Source organism: Corvus moneduloides, chromosome 1, assembly GCF_009650955.1.
Source record: "Corvus moneduloides isolate bCorMon1 chromosome 1, bCorMon1.pri, whole genome shotgun sequence".
Taxonomy (NCBI): domain Eukaryota; kingdom Metazoa; phylum Chordata; class Aves; order Passeriformes; family Corvidae; genus Corvus; species Corvus moneduloides.
The window spans coordinates 5,166,019-5,180,766 of record NC_045476.1 but is presented as its reverse complement, the minus strand read 5'-3'; the positions used below and the strand labels follow the sequence as shown (position 1 = coordinate 5,180,766).

Sequence of the window (14,748 nt, the reverse complement as noted above, 5' to 3'; positions counted from 1 at the left end):
TTGTGCCATGACTAGGAAACCTTCCACTAGTCCAGGCTGGTCAGAGACTCATCCAACCTGCCTTGAACACTCCCAGGGATGTGAAGTCCACAACCTCTCTGGGCAACATTATGCCACACTCCTTGTTTCTCCAGTTGGAAGGAGGGTGGTTGTTCCATTCATACCCCTCATCTCTTCCTGCCCAAGACATTTTGGAGATTAAAAAAATGCCACCACTTGGTTTTATCAGCTAAAAAAGGTAATTGTGCTGAAACTTCCCTTGTGTTTCACTATCCATGGCAAATCGCACAAGCCTTGAGAATTAAACAACAAATTTCCCTCAGCGAAAAAGAACAGAAAAACTCCCACCTAACTACTCTGTGTAGTAACTTTGACCTGTCTGACAGTAAAGGAGACACAAGGCTGGTTTTTTCCCCTGGTAAATTAAGTTATTACCAACAGCCTCTTGACTGTGATGATCTGGGCTAGAACATAGATCTTACCTTTTGTAATAAAGAAGACACTTGTAATAAAATTTAGCAAAATCTCTGTGGAGGACAGCAATGCCTCTGATTTATAGCTCTCAGATCTGTACTCACCCAGGGCTCTACCTGCCGTCAGAGACAGAGTTCAGGGCATACAACAGCTCTTTTTTAATGCTGCTGCCCAAGACACCTAGCCCAACGGGACTGGGCATTCTAGGCCATATCTTGACAGAAGAAACAAATGTTTAGTGTCTTCCACTGGCATTCCCTACCCCTTTTCTCCAGATGAAGATGCAGATGACACCAAAGCCTATTAAAAAACCTCAAACACCTAAAATCCACTAAAACACAAATCTTAAAATCCTGACGTTACGGACTTTCACTGGAAACACTGGATTGAGTTTTCTGTTCAGTCCCTAAATATCAATTGGTGCCATCATACATAAAAAAAATTGTAACAGTTAAGATTCCTATTCTGTAAAAAATGGTGTAAGCCATTAAAGGTGGCAATATAAGGGAGAACATTATGCATAAAATATGTTTAGCTGTATTCTACTGATCTGCAACTGGGCACACACATAGATAGTAGCAAATCTCATGCCCTCCTGCCATCGTGTCACACAGTAGGGCTACTCACATGTGTTATAATCTCAGTGTGCTTCATGTTAAAATGGGGATTAGCAGGACAGTTTTGGTGCAGCAGTGGGCATTAAATGTGTCTCACAGCTCCTCTGTGACCATATACCCGAGCATTATCTTGTATCCAACTTTTTCACAGCTCCTATTTAGCTTTGCTCTGGTATTTCGAATATAGGTCACCCATGTGACAGTCTCTTTAAGCATGTGCATTCAGTAATACATGCAGAAAACACATGCAAAGAACTAAAAAAAATACTTAACAGTACATAAGCTCATTAAAATGATAAAGCACTTGTATTTATTCGGCATGTCAGATGGGTTTAATTGATTGTATAATCATCATCTAATTCTAAATGGATCGGGCAAAGTCCTCCAGCAACTGAACAGCTTCTTTAACAACAAAAGTCAGGTTTCTTAAAAAAATTTTTAGTGGGGGAAAGTTGAATTGATTTCTTTTTTTTTTCAAAATGGTAAGGAAAACGCTTTAAAGGAAGATCTAGGACAAATATTTGCACAAAGGTTATTCTTCTATCCCCTGTGAGTCTCTGAAACAGCAGAACAAAATGGATTAAATGTATCTTCTCCAAATCCAATATTAATCAATTTGAATTACAGTTCATTGGGTTATTTTGCTCCTCCAAGTACTTGACTTTGATTTCATTCTAAGCACTTGAGGAGGAAAAGCTGAGAGATATGAGGGAACATGGGAGAAGAGGAAACATGGAAGGAATTACTCCACGCTGCAGGAGTCCATCTGCACTTCTGCTCTATGTTTCTTGCACGCTCTGCTTGATGCACTGATAAAATCATCCACATTCTCCTGCTTGCAGAAGACACAGTAATACCATTTTTGATATTTCCCTCCAGAATGTTTGAATTCCCAGCTGTACACCAACTGACCAAATTCTGATGAGATCATCACATGGATGAGACGTCTGTGATTTGGCAGAAAACATCATGGCAATGGTCATGAAAGTTTCCAACAGGAAAAGGACAACATCAGGGGAAAGGACAGCCACAGACATACTTGAGGGTACCACACTATACAGAAATACATGAAACATCCTGGGATTAGGATGTTATTGTGATGGGATGAAATATTTGGTTCAGTGCTGGCTATAATTAGTAATTTATGGCCTAGAAGATGGGTCCTGCATGATTTTATGGAACCTAAATAAGGGCGTTTTACTGTCTTTTCTTACAGCCCTGAGTAGACCAAACACCAGGCTATGAAGCAGCAGATGGCTGTGTTTATCATATGTCAGTCAAAAATAAAAAGTGTGTTCTGATTGGTTCAATGAGCCAAAATAATTGTTTAATGCACTGTAGGGTGATTAGCTTGTGCATCTGGTATCTGTTTCTAAAAGGAATATTTTAAAGCAACTTAAAGAAATGAAATGGGTTTTCATTTCATTGAAGCCCCTTAACCTCTTCTAAAATTAATTAAAAAAACCCCACCACCAACAAATAACCCCCTTCAAGCAAACTCTTGGCTATTTATCCTGAAGGCTTGTCAAGCTAAGAAGACAGAAATTCTCACAGAGGTGTTCCCAGATAATTTGATGCTCATAATATATTCCTGCCAATGATTACAGGGGAACACTTCTCACACTGTACTCAGTCCAAACGAAACCTTTGCTTCCATTAAGTTTCAGATTGAGGATAGAAGTAAGTATGTTCAGGAGGTGTTCTCTGAAGTAATTCAACTTAAGCTCCATCAGCCTATTCTGATGTGTCCAACCATCACATCTCTTGCATGGGAACTGTGGAAGGCTGATCAGTTTCAAACAGGGTTGTCCTCTATGTGATTTCATCCAGATGTAGCATAAAAGGTGACTTTAGCAATAAGCCTAAGATTCACGGACTAAAAATTTTTAGTTTGCGTGCTAAGGGAGTTTTCATGGGCAGAAACAACTCCCTGGAAAAACATTTTGTGAGGGCAAATACCATGGTCAGTACTACTGGAAAGAAATTAGACAACAGCAAACAAGATGAAAATATGAACACAACAAATGGAAGAGGAAGGATGAGATGAGGATGGGATGGCTGTAAACCAGCAAGGATACTTACTCAACATATTTATTCCATACCGGCGTCTCTGATTGTGCCATGAACACACAATTAGTTAAAATAGTGCACATAATAAACATACTGAACAATGTAAATAAGAGAATTAAGGAAAACAATGCATTTGATACAAGACTTCATAAATTTTTGTCACTTCACACAAGATGTGACAACTCAATCACAATTTGCAAGTTGCTTCAAGAACTATAAGCATTTGTTTGCAAGTGTATAAGGAGACAAACAATTATATAAACATAGAAAAATGAGAGAACCTTCCCTGCTTTTTTTTTTCTTTTCCTACATCTTTTATGTATACTTTATACAGTAAACAAATGTACTGACTCTGCAGTCTTTTGAAAACACAATACCCCAAATTTACAGCTGTGTTGGTCAGATGACATTGTGCATAGGTGCACAACTTTGTATGAAAAGAGGGATTAGTCTCATTTAAGTATCCACAGAAAAACCTGTGTCTGCAAATTCCCATTTCATTTTTCATCCTGAAACATTTCTCAGGCAGCAGGGGAAAGTTACAAATCTGGTCTTTCTAATCTCTTTAATGGGCTTGAGGTCTTGCTTTCAGTATAAAGTTTCACCAGAAGCAAGTATGAGTTTCAGAGCACTAATTGTAAGGCTTGGGCTGCAAACCTGCTTGGCAAATAGGCAGCCTTAGTCTGCAGAGCTCTCTGCCTCAGCTGAGGGACCAGATTCTCTATTTGGAGGCCAACACAAACCTCCCAAGTGCATAGTCCACACACTTTGCTGCTAAGCTGAAAGCATAAATATAAAAAGCACCCTAAATCAAATCCTGAAATTGAAAACAATTCACTGGATGGCTCTCCTAAAAGCACACGCCACTTCCTGTAAAAAAATTACAAAATATGATGGGATTCTCCTGCATCAATTTGGTCCCATGCAAATGGTGGAGTCTAACTAAAGAGTTTAAGTGTGTACAGAAGATAAGGCAAAGGAAAACAGCCCACAACTCAGTCAACAGGCAGTGACCCTTCCCAGGGAATATAAGTAACACCCAAATGTAAATTTCTTTTGCCTTTTCTTGGAAGAAAAAAAAGTTTGGTTTGGGTTTTTTTCACCTCTGTAGTTGATTCCATTTGTGTTATTTTTTGTCTGAGAATAGTAATTGAAGAATTTAGTTTCATGCCTATATCCTGAAATGTTTGCATGAAATTTATCCTTTTGCAGAGCCAAAATCTCTGCTGAATACAGAGTGGAACATTTTCCAATGGGCCACATAAGCAACTACAAGGTCAAATTGGTAGTAACCAACCTCTGGATCCCCCAGGGCCACCACAGAAAGCAGTAATTGAACTCACAGGGACTGCTCATCTCACAAACATTTTCCACTTCTGGGCCAACAGCTCCTACTGAAGGACTGGGAAGGATGTCTCATATCCAGCCACATTTGCTCACATCAACTTCAGGTACATTTCTGTAAGTTCTGTCATTCTCGTTAAGATAATTGTTAAGTTGCAGCTAGCCTAGAAAACACTGGATTACTTTTTCAACTACAGTGAAATGCTATGGATGAAGCAGAGGAAACCAGAGTGATATCGTCAGACCATGTCAAACAAATAGCATATTTCAATTCCAAGCAAATACATTTCTCTATTGGAATTTAGGGTCACTGGTTTGATTTCTATATCCCTGTTTCCTCATTATATAAACTGAATCTAACAGCTTTCCCAGATGCTCACTTACAGGCAGGTCTCATCACCTCCTTATTCAAGAACCAAAGAGAACAAACCAGAGAACAGGTTGAAAATGTAAGGAGTCAGCTCTGGGACAACAAATACATTGTGTATTCAATCTGGGTTTCATGACCAAGCTGAAAACTACAAAGAACATAAAAGAATGAAACGCACCAAAGTTAGTGGTCTGTGTTAAATAAGAAAGAGAAAACAGAAATCCCCACAGAATGAAAATTAGTATTCCTACCTGAAATCTAATGCAATTGTTTGCATTAGACAAAATCCATGATGATGATCTACTCAGAAAGGACAAAGCAAAGAAGATAAAACTGAGATAAGCTATATTAGCAGCATTGTCCATTCCCTATCTTAGAACTGCTATTAAATCACATTTTCGAAAGCCTACAAACTAAATATACTAAGCTACTCATCAGGATCCTTTCTGCAATAAATTAAACCTATTGTTTCCAATTTGAGGGTACAGAATAGGCTTTGCAGAAACTGATTCTAAAAGTTATAAATTTTATCTCCTAGCACAAAGATATCGAGTCAAATGCAGCATACTTCTATTCTAGACTTCATTATGATAGATAATTGTTAATTAGCAGACTGAATATTAGAGGCTCTTTAGGTGATCATTGCCAAATTACATATACTGTGTGCAAGCAAAGGTTATTCCCAATGAATAGAATGTATAATTGGTGCTTCACAAGGTCTCATTTTGCCTTATGGAAAGTGTGCAAAATCAGGTGGGAGGAAAGCTGCAGGCAGAAAATATGAACAAAGATTGGAAATTCTGTAAGAAGATTATTTTTCTGATGCACCAGAATCTATAATTCTGGCAATAAGAAAGGTAGTTTTGGTCAAACCTCCAGCCTGGATCAGTGGTAAAGTGAGAGAAACTAGCTATAATACCTAGAAAAACTAGAAATAACAATTGCTACAGATTTTATACAGGCCAGCAAACTGCTTGGAGAAATTAAGGACACCACAGAATGGTCCTTGGCTTGCAGGCAAGAAGAACATAAGGCATCAGTGAAATGTTACCAGTGATTAAATCTCGTTAATAGGTGGAGATAGTTAATAAAGATGTTAGTAACAGCTAATAATGATGCAGAAGACAGAAAGTGGGATACAACCCTACACTCTCCATGTCCTCTGGGACAGAAATGGAGCAGGGCCACTTCTGGGCAGCCATGTGGGCCCTGGTCCTTTCATGAAGCCTCACAGACTGAGTAAGAGGAGAAACACCCAGAAGGGGCTTAAGGATAAGTTGTTAGCTGTAATACACATTACTAGGAGGCTGTGGAAGCTTTTTCTCTTGCAAGGGTGTATTTTTGAAAGACCAGACTTCTCAGGCTTGGCTGGATGAGCAGTGAACACACAGTCTATCCTGCCTGACATCTCAGAGGAAGAACTCCACATACAGCTACTTAACCAGGAAATGTGACCCCGACAGCTTCTTTAAAGGACGATTTTACTCTGTCCTCTCTATTCTGTTCCACTGTTGGCCTTCACAGTGCACTCAATGGCTGAAAATTGAAATATGGCATCCACTAAAGAAGCTGCTTCAGATATTTACGTGACAGGGCACCATTTGCTAATGCTCCTTTTAGGGTTTTGCCCTGGGGAAAATAAAGATTGCTTGATTACAGTCACGCAAGACGATAGATCTGGTTCCCAGGTCCATGTCAAGCAGATATTATCTGCTTGAGTACTTGTGGGTTTGGGCTCCTTTCTGCCTGGGATATTGACTGCCTGCTAAGCCAGTGGGCCTTTGTACTTCAGGTTGATACAAAAGGTCTCTATTGACAGAAAACAAATCAGTGCCTAATGCAGGAACTTCACTGCTTTGCTGGGACTGGAGCTGTTGTCTTCTGCCTGTGCCTGCCAAACACTGAGCTGTTGGATCTCTCGACATTATCAACACAAGGTGATAATTTGTGTCTTTCTGGAGCTAAATTTATATTTACATTGAGACCTGCCACTCCCAAAATTTTTCACTTCTTATCAGACCATATTTCTTTCCTGACAGATCTTTTAAATGCTCTCCTCTGTGGTCTCTATCCTTGGAAGCAATGTGATAAGGATTTCTTGCTTATTTATCTTCTGGTTGACTGCTACCAAGGGCATGTGGCTCCTGTGCTACACATTCCTGTGACCTCTTGGCTTCACCAGCCAATGCAGAAAAAAGTGAGGAGAAGACAAAATAAGTTTCCAAACCTGGAGGCAATATTTTCAATTTCTTTCTAAGAAGCTCAGTTTTCAGATTCTTCCCTTAGCCATACCTGGGCAAATGCATTGACCTCAATTAACTCCAGCTAGGCTGTGCTGAGGTAGCTGTGCCTAAAAAACCTGGTTGGGCTCTAGGTATGCAGCAGCATGTGCTGCATTGTGTGCACATATAATCAGATCCACCAGGAAATCTCTCTGTAGAATTCTACCGTGTATTCTTAGTAACCATAATAATATCTTGGCTGATACCACATATTAATTTTTGCATAGAATTACTGCAATCAGAAGCTTCACCTGGTTTTCCTTTATAGAATATCTCTATTATCACCTTATTTTTTTCACTGTATGGAGTGGGAATATGGTTTATTTCCCTATTTTTTCCTGAAATTTGATAATTAACCAATGTTTCTAAGATGCTACTTACTTAGTATTTATTAATTCTCTGTGGTGGACATGAGCATTGCAGATGAGGGATTTCCATCACTAAAACATCACAGAATGATCAGAGCAGCATGTGGACTTTGAATTATCATTCCCAGGTCTCCCATGTGCACCCTACAGAAAGCAGCCAAGTCATGAAAAAAGGTGTGTTTTTAGCAATGTTCACACAAAGCTGAGCATTTGGGTCAGTTTGGCCTTCCAGAGAGATGTGACTATGTCAGAATATAATGTTTCTGGGGTTGTGTGAAAAAAACAAGCCAAAACAAACCATTGCAGTCTGTCTTGCATGACTTCAGAACCAGACCTACAGGAAATCAGGCATTGCCCTTCCATTGGAAGGTCCAGCAGGACAGCCTATGCTTTTTTTTCCTAGTTGGATAGCATATCCCAATAAACAAACTAGAAAAGAATCAACAAAACAATTTTTGAAATATTCTGTTTCAGGAGAAAAAAAAAAATTCAGATCTGAGTCAGTTCAAAATCAAATTGTGTCTGCAGACAGTGTCACAGAGTTTTACCTCTGGGAGGGATTGCTGAAGTGCTTGGTAGAAAAGCTCTCCACCAGTGCAGATTTCCCCTGGTTCTCTTCCTTTCTAAGGTACTACACCCACTTTCCCTTCAGTAAAGATGATCAGTCCCTTCCCATCTCTTAATCCTGAGTAAACTCACCAGGCTCTCCAACACAGTTCACATTATGTGATGCCAGCAGTATGATACAGTCATTTCCATAGCTCACATAACAATATAAAATGAAACAAACCGAAAATCCAAGTGCATTTCTGCTTGTGCAGGCAAATTCAGCCAAAAGATTTAAAACAGCTTAATGAAATAAAATGGTTTCTGACTTCCATCCATCTGTGTTTAAAACCCATATAAAATACATGAGGAGGAAAATCAACAGAAAGGATATGAATGTACCAAAATTTTAATTGCTGCTCTTCTGATTGGATGGAAAGGACTAAGTATATACAAGGCAGGAGTGGCACTAAATCGAAAGATTGTCTTCCCTTTGTTCAGTACTATAAATGTCTGGAAAACAAAATAGAAAATGAGAACATTCAGTATTTGCACTTGAGCTCAGCTTTCCCAGCCCACATCCCACTGGGAAATTCCTGCCAGCATCCCATACTTTTTCCCCTCTCCCAAGACCCCCAAAATCCTTCTCACTTGGTGAGAAGTTTTGTCCAAGGCCTTCCCTACAGAGCTGTTGACTGTCCTGTTGTAATATCCCAAGTGGGTCTTCAACCCTTAGTGGGTCCTGTGCCATCACCTCCACCACGGGGCTGGGAAGAGAGCGGAATCACCTTTAAAAATAAAAATTACTTAGAGACTAAAATGTGGTGGAAGGACTTAAGTGGTGCTCTTCTTCCCAGGTGCTGGGGATCTCACAATGTTGTTAATCCACCTTCTCTACTTTGAACACTTTTTTGCTCTCAGTTTTGTCTCACCAAGTAAAATGTTGTAGGAGGCACAGTTCCACATCAGGATCTGACCCTGGCACTGAAGCACTCTCATTGTGCTCAGATTAATATGGACAAAGGAAAACAATTCTCTGAGCTATCTTAAACCCAAAACAAAGGCGGATTGGATGCTGACCCAATTTGCAGGGCTCCGAAGATGCTCCACCTTGCATAGAGGAAAAAATACTCACTCAGAGACAGAGTTGAGACACCCAATATATAAAATCTAAGCAATTCATCCACCTTGAGTCTAAAAACTTCATGGCACTAAAATTGCAAATCTATATCCTGTTGCTTATGCCCAGGGATAGCAGGCAAATTAAAAGGTAAATTAATTCTGGCCCTTCCAGGTAAGTGATCTATTTGTCTTTATCCATTTAACTTTCATTCTGTAGCTCTAGCACCTGCCTCTACACTGTTTTAATAGAAGTACCATTATGGTCATATTAATTCATTGTTTACAGGAAATAGCACAGCCCAAAATCAGGAACAGCAGTACCTGAAAAAACTGGAAGCTGCCTAAAAATGCACTGGGCTTCCAAGCTTTATTTTGTCCTCTGTTTTTTGAAATGCTTGGAAAGGGGAACACACTGTAGTAAGCAACCAGCCCAGCTCAGCTGTCAACAGCCCTGTGACAGAAGCTGTTTGCATTGTTGTGGCTTTGGTCCAGCCCGCACGTGATCCCTCATCAGGTGATGCTCGCTTTGGGATGAAGTTCACCCTCTGCAAAGTGCCAGGACTGCACATGCTACTCACACCTCCCTTCAGCTCTATTTTGGTCATCTTAAATGGAGTTTTACTCTTCCTCAGCAGGACAGAACTGCTCCTCTCCAGAACAGTTGTGAAGGTGCCTCCTGCTCTTGTGCAGAGTGCTCACACAAGCCTCAAGTCACCCAGAAGCCCTTAACATTAAGGGGCCTAAGTGATAAACAACAGACCTGTGAAGAGTCGCAGCTCATGCAGAAGGCAAGATAGGGCAGATAAAAACCTCTGGCTTAAATTAACTCAGCTACTGCTCTGCTCGTTTCAGATATTGTATATTCATACTCAGGGTTATCTGAAAACACACAAGTTTAAATTATGCTTTTTATCCCTCTCTGCCCTCCTGCTTAGATGTTTTCTGGGAGCCCTGCTCATGCCAACATTCTGATCCTTAATCTGGGAAAGAAATACTTTTACTGGCTGTAGAAAGATAAAAACCAGAGTGCTCAAAGCAGTGGTCATGCTTTAGCAAAGGCAGAGGAGCAGGATGGACGGTTGGTGCTCACCTTATGATCATTGTAGAAAGGGTCGATGTCCTCCAAGGGCTCCCCAATGAGCTCTGGAGAAACAGTCCCATAGATATCGGGCAGCTTCTTGCAAGCTTGCAAATCAAACTGAGGCTGAGGTTTCTCTTCCTCACCCAGCTGCTCTCTGTATTCCTGCTTGGCATTCCTCGCAAGCTTCTCCGCAATTCGCTTCTCGATCGCAGCCAAGGACTCGGGCGTGAACCGGTGGAAGCTGTTAGTACCCGGTGGTAACAAGAAGTCAGCCATCTTTTCATCCTGCTTTGTCTTTACTGGTCTTTACTCCTAGTAGTGGAAACAGCTGAAATAAAAAAGTTACCAAAAGTTAGTGGCACAAGAAACGCAAGAAGAACAAAGCCATCAGAATAAAAAAAAAAACCCAAATTCAACCCCCAAATAACTTGTTACATATTATCAGGAAACGCCTCATCTATTTTTATGTGGTGAATAGAACACCAAGGAAAACAAAAATGACTGAAACTGTAATTTCAATAAGGAACCACACATGATGAAAGCTAAACAGATTTTATGGATAGACTGTGGAATATTCTTCAGCTCTTCAGCCATTTGGGATCCTAAATCCAAACTAAGAAGTAACTTAGATCCACACAAGCTTAAGTTTCATTGAAAGCCACAGAGATTTGGATTCCTAATTCATTTTTGAAAATGCAGCTCTGGGAGTGGATGAACAATGTTCCTAAGATGACTGCAAGGCAGATTTAAATCAGCCGATGTCTGGCCACATGATGCAAAAATCTAAAAATGCCCCAGCTATTCTATTCCAAATTTAAAGAGTGAAGGGTCAAGTTTAGATTCTTAATTCCCATAAAAATTCTTCATAATCTCTGTCTTAGGCTTCTGCAACATAAATTTCATTTTCCTTTGGGATAGGAAATACCATCTTCAAGATATCTCTCAGGACTTTTGAGCATTTTCTTTTCCTCCACGCCCTGCAATCTGAAAGATGTTGGAAGTCCAAATGTGCCTGGAAAAGCTCTGGGACCTTCACAAGAGCATGCGAAGCCTCCAAGATGCTGAATAGCCACTGCTGCCAGTTCATCATCTGAAAACCAGGCTCCTTTCACCCAGCACCATTTTGAACATCCAGGAGTTGGACTCAATTATCCTTGTGCCTTCCAGCTCAGGTTATTCTTTTATTCTCCGAATCTAACCAAAACCTGTGAAGTTTGATCATCTTGTCCTGATGTTACTTCAATGTTAACACTTCCAGTCTCTGCCTGAATGAAAACAAGTAAGAATTGCCACATCTCTTCAACTCACATGAATAAAACCAAGCGTGAAAAGCACAGCTGAACAAAAAGCCTTTTTGTATCTGCACTAAACAACATGGATAGTTGTGAAAATTAATGTAAAACTACTGTTTGAAAAAGGATGAAGCTTATCCCTGTTCTAGTAGCCTGCACAAATCCATCCAAGTTCACTGAAGCCGTATTTTACAATTTAAAGTGACTTTAGAGGCATGTTTTTCCAGCGAGAGAAGCCCTCACTCCGCAACAATTAAAACTCATTTCACAGAAGAAACACAGACTTTGTATTTTTGCCACTACCAGGCCATTCATACTCAATCAGAATATACTCTGGTGACAAACAAAATAGTAGATTTTGAGGTGGGCTACCCTCTTTCATTCAGCAACGTGTGCAGGATCCCCTTCTTTGTTCAGCCACAACTGTTGTTTTCTGCTTTCACGTGGTATTTGTCTACTTACAATGGATAGTTCCAGATAGTTTGTGTCTATTAGGCTCTGTGATGACAGCATTTTTGTTAGCAAACAAGACTCTAACTGGACTCTGCGTGACAAATAGCATATTTATTGACTCAATTTCTCTGAGTAAAGGACGCTTTCAAATAACTACTGTTTCTCCTATTCTGACTTCATTTTAAAATGAATTCATTAAATTGTCATTGATCACAGTCTATCACACAGGAATGATTTACTGAAGCTTGTACATTATGTTCTGCACTAGTGCTGGTTTGAACAAGCAGGGCTAAAATGAATTATCCTTCCTGGAGTTTGGGGTATTCTGACATTCTTCTTTTGTTAGATTTATTCTCCTTATTCCTTTCCCCTCTCCCCTCCTTGTCATTTGGTTTAGCCCCTTCCTCCTGAAAAACAGGAAATCAGAAGCTTTCCCGCAAATCGAGTTTCTTACGCTCAACACTTTGTGACTCAGAACCAGTGCAAGCAAATAGAATTTCACTTTCTATAAATGACATCAGTACAGGTGGCCAGAGAATTCTCCAAGTTTTTTTGTCCTTCCCGTTTTTGTTTCTCCAGAATGAAACCTGTCTCAGTGCTGAAGGGGACAACAAAAGCCTGATCAGTACTGCTGGAAGAGCACAGATGAGGTCTCTAAACCAGAGAGGAGAACATTGTGGGCTGCTAGTTGAGGTCCACATGATCATGAGCTCTGTGAAGGCAGTGAATGGGGAACGACTGTTTCCTTTTCCTAATAATATGAGTGGAGAAACTTCAAATGAAATCACAGAGCAGTGGCAAAAGGTCCATAAATGGTTTTAACACAAAGTTGCTGCCTCTGACGCCTTTTCCTGGTCTTAAAATCAAGAGTCACACACAGTTAGAAGGGGAAAAGGGATTTTATCTTGGTATTTATTTTAAGGATCCTTAGGTGCACACTTCCAGGTCAAATGCACCGAAATGCACCCTGCAATGCCCACCCCCAAAAGATCTGGTATGACATTATAGGTTTTACTAATTAGCATATCTATCAAAGACTCCCCAGTGAGAGGCTCAAGTGAGCCCCCTTCCCCAAGGAGCCTTCCCCTGGATGGTTCTCTCTTGGTTTATAGAATGTGTTCTGGAGAGGACCTTGGGGTCTGGGGCACACTGATCCCTAGCTACAAAGCCTCTAAAATGTTGAGTCTCTTAGCTTGACAAACAAGTCCAAGAATGTAGGCAAAAAGCACTAAGAATACAGAAGTTGTAAAAAAGGTATAACAGGGGTATGAAAGAAAAGGGAAAAAAATCTTCATGGCATCACCTCTGACTCAGGAACCTGGGTGCAAGCAAGAAAGGCTACTTATGCTTGTCCTATTTTAACATTCTTCCCAGGCTACCAGTCCAAAGAAACTCATCCTCTGCTGTTGTGCGCTTTGTCCTTACAGTCTCAGACTTCCTTAAAGACTACCAAGAGAAGCCATTCTGTCAACAGAACTACTCAGTTTTCTTTAAAAAAGAGAAACAAAAGAAGGATAGGGGATGGTGAGGGAGATAAAATAGCCCAAAAAACCTAATCAGCATCAGAGGTTTTAATTCTTTTTTCTAATGGGAATAATTTTTGCTTAAAGCTCTCTCTTATTAGAAAACTGAATCAAATTCAAACTGGTCAAAACCAGACCTTTTCAATTTTATCTACAAATTCCAGAAAGGTAGCTGCCTAGAAAGAACTGGAAAATCCTACACAAATTTCATTAGTGCTTTTGCTAGTCATCTATTTAATTTTTCTTTTTAAAAAAGTATGTTTCAGCACTCTTACAATTGATAATTCATGACATTTTTTGTCTTCATATTGTATATACGCTAAAGTTCCACATTTTAATATATATATATTTAGCACAATTCTTTTTCAATTTCATATGCTTTCAGGAAATGGACAAGATAATTTCATGGGTCCTTTCTATGTCTAATTTCTTTTAATCTGTGAATTGCAAACATTGCTACAAATAGCCAGGGTTAGCCCAGATGTTTCTTAAAAGGGTAAGAAAGCACCGCAAGTTAAAAAGGGAAATCATCAATGACTGAATCAAAGAGCTGGAATGCCATTTCTTAAGAGATAATAGCTGTTGTGACTCACGTTTTTACAATATGAGCCTGGATTTTTCCATTCCTCACAGGCATATTTTTGCAGTACAAGGCTTCAAACACATTGTTTCTGTGATATCACCATGCACAGAGTGAAAATTTCCCTCTTGCTTTTTCAGTTAGCATCGGTTGTTGTTGATAAACCGCGCTGGTTATGTAAACAAAACATGCATATAAAAATAAAGCCCTAAGATGAATTCTTTCTTCAGCGTGGCAAGAAGTGAGAGCAGTACAAACAAATTAGGTATTGCTAGCACCTGTGTTTATTCAGAAAGATAAATGCTGTTTTCCATTGCAGTTTCAGCCTCGCTGTCATGGGCTTCAGCCATTCCAGTTCAAAAAATCTTTCAGGTTCTCAGAACATCACTTGCATGTCCTGCAGATCTCCCTGTTGTATCAAGGACTCACTTGTTTGTATTTCAGACACTTGGCAGTGGTAATAAAGGAACCAAAGTGGAAGACCACCGTTGTGAAAGTGTAGTTAACAGACATGCTCATCTTGAGTAGAACTCTACTCATTTACCTCTTAGTCATTTCCATGATGGCACTCAGAAAGCTACTACCAAACGTGGGCTGGGGACAGGGATGTTCCCACTGCAATTCTG

At 39.9% G+C, this 14,748-nt stretch overlaps 1 protein-coding gene across 5 annotated transcripts in view; it reads right to left on the bottom strand.

Annotated features, from left to right (window-relative positions):
* The window catches only part of LOC116439197 (sodium channel protein type 5 subunit alpha-like), a 217,415-nt gene that overhangs the window by 166,101 nt on the left and 36,566 nt on the right, over positions 1-14,748 (bottom strand). For all 5 annotated transcript variants that reach the window (XM_032098425.1, XM_032098416.1, XM_032098434.1 and 2 more), the window contains exons 2-4: positions 10,284-10,602; positions 8,466-8,584; positions 3,174-3,263 (exon numbers count right to left, since the gene is read on the bottom strand). In XM_032098425.1, coding sequence (XP_031954316.1) covers positions 3,174-3,263; positions 8,466-8,584; positions 10,284-10,550 — 476 coding nt within the window. In that variant the 5' untranslated portion in view covers positions 10,551-10,602. The remainder of the gene's footprint in view (positions 1-3,173; positions 3,264-8,465; positions 8,585-10,283; positions 10,603-14,748) is intronic.